The 8,141-nt window shown below is 47.4% G+C and overlaps 1 protein-coding gene across 1 annotated transcript; it reads left to right on the top strand.

Moving 5' to 3' along the window:
- The first annotated feature begins 1,049 nt into the window (after positions 1-1,049).
- LOC136463931 (protein YABBY 4-like) lies at positions 1,050-4,227 on the top strand. Its single transcript, XM_066462904.1, has 7 exons — positions 1,050-1,406; positions 1,630-1,803; positions 2,014-2,200; positions 2,853-2,901; positions 3,038-3,113; positions 3,446-3,517; positions 3,734-4,227. The coding sequence occupies exons 1-7, from the start codon at positions 1,293-1,295 to the stop codon at positions 3,824-3,826; spliced, it is 765 nt and encodes a 254-aa protein (XP_066319001.1). The 5' UTR covers positions 1,050-1,292; the 3' UTR covers positions 3,827-4,227.
- The last annotated feature ends 3,914 nt before the right edge of the window (positions 4,228-8,141 follow it).

Genomic DNA, 8,141 nt, shown 5'->3' with positions numbered 1-8,141 from the left:
AGGCGAAGTACCTGGTCTCTCGGCCCCATTTAAGCCTGGGTTCCACCGTACCGTACCATGCATGCCCAGGAAAATCGAGCCAGACCACGGTCAGGCTTTTGTCTCGCGAAAACGCTCCCGGTTATGCGAAACACCAGCCCTTCTCGCGCCGGTCAGATCGGCCGCTCGATCGATCCGCTCCCACACGTCTACGTGTTGACTCGCGCGCGCACGTACCACGACACACGTACTCCGGTGCGCCGGCCGGGCCGTCGCTTTGCTCCGTATATCCCGCGCACGCACACGAGTCACGTACAGCACGACGCATGGATGCACGCACGACCTTGCGTGCCGTCGCCCGGCGGGCGGCCGATGGATGGATCGCGCGCGCGGCCGGGCACCGGGCAGGGGCACAGGGGGCTAGAGGGCCGGGAGGGAGACCGCGCGCATCGTGGCACAGTTGGGCCCGGGGCCCGGGCGATCCCCACCACTCATCCCGCTTTTTGCAGTCTCGAGATGCCGACCGGCCGGTGGCAGTGCGCCGGAGACGTACAGGCGAGGCGGAGGTAGCGCTTGGCGTGTGTTGCTTTGCCGCCCGTCAGTCGGTCACATATACCAACGGCTCTCGCTCGCTTTCCTGCTCGCTTTTCCCTTTGTCCAGGGCCATATATCCACCACACTGTCCGGCCGCGGTCCACACCCCATGCCGTCGCCTCCTGCTCCTCCTCCTCCCTGCGCGTCCCTGCCTGCCTGCCTTTCCCTCGCCGCTCGCGGCAAGATCCACATGCAGTAGTAGGAGAAGTAGGAGCAAGCAAGAGAAACCTTGCTTGGGTTGGTTGTTGCTGCGTGCTTCGATCTATCGGCTTTCAAATCAGGAACAACGACAGATCCGAGGCTTTCTCGAATCGGGCAGGTCCATCAAATCGCAAGTTAGCCACAGCCCGGCCAGGCAGCTAGCTAGCCATCAAATCACACTCATCAAATCAAAGGGGACCAAAAGGATATCTCTGGCTCCTGCCCCGTCCCTCTCCTAGTAGTCGTATAAAATTCCCCTTTCGGACTCCCCCCCCCCCCCCCCCCCCCCAGCTAGCCTCCTTCCTCCTCCGATCTCTCAGCACGCGCGCTCTTCTGCTATATATCCGTTCCTTGCTTGCCCTAGCTAGCCGGATCGATCGAGCAAGGAGGCGCCCAGCAGTAGTCCGACGACGACCCCTCGCTCGTCGGATCGATCGATCTCGACAGCGTCAGCGCCTCAGGTGGAGGTGGTGGGAGCTGCTTGCTGCCACATTTCGGTCTTACTTCGAGATCATATCATGATGTCGTCCTCGTCCTCGTCGTCGGCCGCCTTCCCGCTGGACCACCTCGCGCCGTCCCCCACCGAGCAGCTCTGCTACGTGCACTGCAACTGCTGCGACACCATCCTCGCCGTACGTGCGGTGGCGCCGAGCGAGATCGAGCGCCCCACCCCCACCTACTGACACACACACCGCGTGCTTCCAGTCTTCCACTTCTTCTAGTTCTAACTAGCACGCAGCTGCTTTGTTTGTGTTTGCGGCCTGCCGGCTTCTTCTTTCTTTGTTCAGCTTCTTTCTTGACGGTTTGTTATTACGCATTTCCATTCTGTGTGTTGATTGATTCATCTCTATATAGGTCGGCGTGCCTTGCAGCAGCCTGTTCAAGACGGTGACGGTGCGCTGCGGCCACTGCGCCAACCTACTCTCCGTCAACCTCCGCGGCCTCCTGCTCCCGCCAGCCGCGACGCCGGCCAACCATCTCAACTTCGGTCACTCCTTGCTCTCCCCCACATCCCCGCATGGCCTTTTGGTATGGTCGAAACCCATCCAACTCGTTCGTATCAGTTTAACACTTTAGCCTGCTACTAGTGCATGTTAAGTTTCGACGTTTCGTCGTCCCTAGTTAGCTTTTATCTAGTACTCAAAAGTTTGCAGCTAGCGCGCTCATCAGAGCCAGCCTCAGACCACTGAGATCAGTGAGTGTGTTGTGTGTGTAACTTGCTTGTTTGCGGCTGCGCAGGACGAGTTGGCGCTGCAGGCGCCGAGCCTCCTGATGGAGCAGGCGAGCGCCAACCTGAGCAGCACCATGACGGGCCGCAGCAACAGCAGCTGCGCCAGCAACCTGCCGGCCGCGCCGATGCCGGCAGCCAAGCCTGTGCAGCAGGAGCCCGAACTGCCCAAGACCACAGCCCCGTCGGTGAACAGGCGTAAGGACTTCTTGTTCTTTCTGTTATTGTACTTCTTCTGCATTACTTTTCCGAACCAAGGGTATTTATCACTACACTAATCAAAGACTCAAAGCAAGCAGCGTGATGTGGACGGGGTGAACTCGGGAAAGCCATGCAACGCACTGTTTGTTACTGGGAGCACAAACACCGCCCAAAGTTTCCCGTACATTTTGTTGTTGTTTTACAGTTTTTTGCATTGAGTAGGGGAACGCAGACCGCAGATCACCGTGTTCGTGCAGTCTGCTGGAATAACAATAACAGTTTGATTTGTGCTTAAAACTGGATGGACGACAACCCCTTCTTATTGCGTGCAGTGTTAAAATACATATACACAAGCTAAGGTTAAATTACATGAACATTTTTTACCGTGTCCATGGAACATAGGGGGTTACTCTATTTAAAAATAGGACCTTATCGGGGTCGATGGATAGCCTAGCGAGACATAGAATCATGTCTTGTTGTAGGCAGAGGGTTGCCCATATCCATCGCTCTTCAGTTGCAAACAGTCGGCATGCATAGTGGAGTAGTTGCTGCTAGCTCTAGATAAGCGTACCCATCCGGCCATGTTTCCTACGGATGTGCATGCTGTGCTGACTCAAATCTAACTAACCCTACAAATCTGACTTTGCAGCTCCGGAGAAGCGGCAGAGAGTCCCGTCGGCATACAACCGGTTCATCAAGTAAGATTTTTTCCCTCTGCATACAAAATGCATGCATTTTCCCTTTACCAGTTATCTCTATGCGCCACCGTATCCTGCATGCTCATCTATCTTCTTCTAGCTAGTAAATGTGTGCTGCTGGCTGCGTGCACTGCAGGGACGAGATCCAGCGCATCAAGGCCGGCAACCCGGACATCACACACCGGGAGGCGTTCAGCGCAGCCGCAAAGAATGTAAACTTTCTTCTTCCTCCCCAGACGCACAGCAGTAACAACTATACTCGTGGCTAGCTTGCTGTCTGCGTGTCTTGTGATTTGACCCATCACTTTACAATGTCAGCATGGACACAGCGACAGCTTGTGTCTGGTGCTGGCTGCTTGTGCCTGGGTGTGGGCTTGTGGCTCTGTGCCACACTGGGAGCTTTTAGCTATTAGCTAGCTTGCTGCCCCACCGGCACAGCCAAAGCATACAGCTAGTGTTCGTTTTCAGTATTTGCTTTGAAGTACTCTCTACTAATGCGAACCTGACTTTGCATTGTCTTCCTCTCATTTGTGTTTATTATCAGTGGGCCCATTTCCCACACATCCACTTCGGCCTCATGCCGGACCAGGGCCTCAAGAAGACCTTCAAGACTCAGGTATCAAAGCTGACATTGAAATTTGAAACCCTAATAACTTGGTGTAGATTCGTATGCCTTGAATCCTCACTTGACACTTTGACAGAATTCAGAGCATCCAGCACCAACACTATATTGCCATATGCTTCTTTTGAGTTTTATAATTCAAAGTTTTGTACTACTTTTTAAGCGCGCATGCATCTTAATTTTAGCTGTTTCCTGAGCTGTGATATACAGGATGGCGCTGAAGACATACTTCTCAAAGATGGTCTCTACGGCGCCGCTGCGGCGGCGGCTGCAGCAGCCAACATGGGCATCACTCCATTCTAGCTGGTTAGGCAGGCATGTTCTGAATCTGGCACGCAGTGGCTATCGCCCTTGTGCTGCATTCTAGGGTTTCGTCTCAGATCTTGATCTCAGTATCGCGTGTCGTTAACTAGAATACTTTCCAGTGTGGGGGTAGAAATGGAGAATCAAGTTAGAGCACCTAGGCCACTGATGATCCTATAGGTACAGACTTCATTGTCTCCTCTATTTCAATCCCTTTCATTTCATGTTCTCTCTCTCTCTCTCCTTTTTTTTTTTTTTTTTTGTTCCTGGACCTCTTCAATTCGCCTGTAGAGAAGTCGTTGTGCCTCCTCCAATCCCATGTTTGAGTCTGTTCAAGAACATGTTTTTACCATGGAGAACTAGTTCGGCATCTGGTAAATCTGGCAACAGTGCCATATATATGTTCCTTTCTCCTTTTCCATGTACTACTACTATGTGATTTCTTTCAACGTTTGCGGTTATATTGCATTGATTTGCGGTAAATTAATGTAGTGGTCAACTTGCACAGTCACTATTGTACGTCCGGACAATTCAAAATAGTAGTCAACATATTAATAGGCACAATACTTCTACACTTCTCCTATATTTTAGGTGCCTGAATTTTAAGATAAGTTCAGGCAACACTCTTATTCCACCAACTAGTATAAGTAAATTATTACTTTGTGATTTGTTACTTGTCTTTGTGTCATAACATATCAATTTTTGTATCCTTCTCTGACTATAAAAATAATTGTAACTTGTTAATTGTCTTTGTGCCAACACAATTTAGATTTTTTTCGGGTCCATGGTTTTGTTTAATGGGTTTTTTATTCTCGGAACCAAAAATTGCAGATTGTGGCTACAGAAATTGCAATGAACCAAAAGTGCAATTTTAGTACAAAACATATGCAATAACCGTCGCTTGAAAGGAAGTTAAAAAACAAGCACCTGAATTTTAGCAAATCCCATATTTCTAAATGGAAAAAGGAGATTGCAAAATAATAACCTAGGTAATTAATTTATTGACTTGTTTGGTTGACGATGCGCTATCCCCTTGAGAACGAAACTCAGAAGGAAAATCAAATTAAATTCACAAATGGACTATATTGTTTAAGACTAGTTAAGACTTCTTTTGGAAATGTACAATTTGAAGACTAACTTAGGAATAACAATTATGTTTCCCTATGTCAATCAAAAAATGACTTGCAAAATAATAACATGATTAGATCTATGCACTGTTCCCTTCAGAAATCAACATTGAAATGGAAAGTTTTAACTAATAAATCCACCAATGAACTATACTGTTTAGTTCAGTAGTACATAAATTATCTATAAAAGCGAGGGTGAGTACTCCCCCACCCTACGCTCACAAAGTATTTTCCACTTCAAAAATTCATTGGGCAAGCAACACAAGCACACCATCTCATTTGGTTTTTTATGTTAGGAGGCTAGGAAAAGGAAAATAGTGTTCAAGGTTTGTAAAAAACAGGGTGGTTCTTGATGGCATAATTCTTTGATCCTACAAGATAGATGTTATTTTAATTATTCCAATATCTAGGTAGAGTCTTTGAGTTCAAAAACATTTTCTTGGCCCCTTGCTTGCGAATAATTAATGTCTTGAGAAATAAGAGACACATTTTTGGGCTATTTCTCTTGTGTCTTTAATTTGTAATCTAACCATGTATACAAAGTAGAATTTTACTTTCTTATCAATGTTGTTTGATACTAAGTATAGGTCTTAAAAAAAGGAGAAAGATTTTGTACTTAATCATGACAAGCTAACATTTTTCAATATTGTGGTTGCATGTGTTTGGATGTTTTTCTTATCCCGAACCAATTACGGATGGGGTAGACTTAGAAGTAGGTGTTATTCTTGCCTTGATCTGCTTAGAGCATCTCTGATAATTACTCCCATCCACAATACCAATTAAACGCAATATAAGGGATCGTGGTTGTTCCAACATACTACTCATCATATCTCTAATAATATCTATAAGTTTTAAATAATTACTCAAAATCCACCCCTCTCTTCCATATCTAATTTAAAAGATATTGGTAATCTGTTGGAGGAAGCGAAGAAAAAGCTACGATCACCAATAATAATAAAAGATCATCTATATATATACTTTTATTAGGAGATGAGGAATTAATAGATAATCTGTTCAGATGCTCTTGGAATATAACATATACTCCATGTGCTCCTAGTTATTGCAATGGTGTACATGTCCAACCTGCCATGCAGTCTAGTCCGAAACGTGCCAAAATCAAGCTGTTCCATACTCGGCCGGACCGGCCGGTGGATCATCCCATGCATCCGTCCAGTGACCATCAGAGCGTGCTTTCTGCTTTTGTTGTCTCCCTGGACGAACACGTACGTACGCTCGCTCAGTCGCTCCCGGCCGGGCGGCGGCCCAAACAACGAGGTCGAGAGCCGAGAGAGAATTATCCGGTCCGGCCCGAGCGAGAGAGCAAGCCGCCGCCCAGCACTGCGTGCGTGCTTTCCTTGACGCGACGTGTGGGCGCCGTGATTTCTGTGTACGAAGTGTGGTGTGATCCAGCGACGCATTATTGCGGCGGAGTATGTGCATGCCCATGAATCATGAGGCTTCTGCGCGGCTGCCCCCGTGACGTGACTACTGATACCCGGGCCCAGGCCTCCTGCTTGCTCACTGATTTCAGGTCTGCTTCCGAAGCGCGTGCGCGGGTCACGCTCACGCCTGATCGGTGGGTCCTTCGCACTGTAGCGCCTACGCGTGCCGGTGCCCGTGGTGCCCGCTACTGTAAAAGAACGTAATTACGGAACATGTGTACGTGTCGGTCAAACAAACGATCAAGTTTATAGCAAATATTATTAATATTTACGTCTCTAAATAAATTTATTATAAAAATATATTCTATAACTAATCTAATAATACTTACTTTATATCATAAATATTTATAATTTTTTATATAAATTTAGTTAGACAGTCTGTTCGCTTGTTGGTTTCAGCCAGCCCAAATCAGTCAGTCAACAGTGTTTTCCTCTCACAATAAACCAGCACCAGCCAGCCCAAACCAGCACAGAAACCAACCAGCGAACAGGCCGAGAGTTCAAACCGTCGAAAAACCAGAATGGAGTAAAACTTAAAACCACCACCATGAACTGACGTACAGTACGCTTGTTCACGTAGTATTTGCATTCCTTTCGCGGGCCTTTTTGCGAACCCACCAGACAAGATTCAAGCCCTAACCCCCTCGAGCCCACCAGACATCATTGAAGGCCCAGTCTCTCAAGAGAACCCATCATTCAAGGCACAACAACTGGATATTGGGCTATTGGCGTAGTTTCGCTGGGCGGGCGCATGTCTCTGTCCGCCATCCGCAGAAGAACGGCAGCTGACTACGAATCTACTGTACGATAAGGTCGACCTGGGCATGACGTCCCCAAGGAAGAAACCTACTTGAAGCGCTTGTTGAACTGTGCTTCGCCCGCACGCCTTAGCGTCGCGGTGGACTGTGACCGGGCCTTATACCATTCGTGCGTCGCACTGTTGGACCGTGACCACTGACCATAGCTGCTCAACATTTTCTCTCTCTCTCTCTCTCTACTGTAGGCGAAGTGTCTGATATATCCTTCACGAAACTTCTACGAATTCCTGACTTTCTGAAAGTGATCAAAGAAATGTAGCCTGTCGCAACCAGAGGACGCGTGTTCGTGGTGGAAAACGTAGATGGAACTTCGCTATACAGTGTACCCGTCTCGACGATTTCCGTTCCTCAAATAACATGATACCTAGCGGACATAACTAATCTATATAACTAATATCAAGGAGTCAAAATTTTACCCTATTTTTTTTGCACCTACTGCTGACTACCCAGACAGTGAAAAGTTTCTTTTGCCCCGCTCTTTTGTATCATCCCAAACTGTATCCATACCATAGTTATTAGGACCGGACCGGACATCGAATCGACGAGGCCACCGGTTCACTGGTCCAACCGTTAAGAACCGGTTGAACCGCCGGTTCGATAGTTTTGGACCGGATGAATTGGACCGTCCGCAAATACTTCAAACCGGTATAATATAATGACATACAACAAATAATTAGCAATATACAGTTGATCACACATACAAATAAGATGATAAAAAATACAATTATCTAACAAGCTTCCAACTAATTTAGCCACAAGTGCACAATAGGTACTCTAAAATTAGCATTTGTTTGTTGGCAGTTCTTCACTCAAGCAATCAATCGCCAAAAGATAATAAAGCGACAACATTTCATAATGCATCGTAGTAAGCTAGGTCTTAATTTAACAAGTTTTACAAGTTTTGGTGCTCTAAAGTTGTTTGACAAGA

The sequence above is a fragment of the Miscanthus floridulus genome, chromosome 7, assembly GCF_019320115.1.
Source record: "Miscanthus floridulus cultivar M001 chromosome 7, ASM1932011v1, whole genome shotgun sequence".
NCBI classification, from domain to species: domain Eukaryota; kingdom Viridiplantae; phylum Streptophyta; class Magnoliopsida; order Poales; family Poaceae; genus Miscanthus; species Miscanthus floridulus.
Note: the sequence above shows the minus strand (reverse complement) of the source record. Positions and strands in the feature narration are given on the sequence as shown.

Coding starts and splice junctions, on each gene's coding strand:
- LOC136463931 (XM_066462904.1), top strand. CDS start 1,293: ATGATGTCGTCCTCGTCCTCGTCGTCGGCCGCCTTCCCGCTGGACCAC. Junction 2,201..2,852: donor AGCCCCGTCGGTGAACAGGC/GTAAGGACTTCT, acceptor CTGACTTTGCAG/CTCCGGAGAAGCGGCAGAGA. Junction 3,518..3,733: donor AGAAGACCTTCAAGACTCAG/GTATCAAAGCTG, acceptor TGTGATATACAG/GATGGCGCTGAAGACATACT.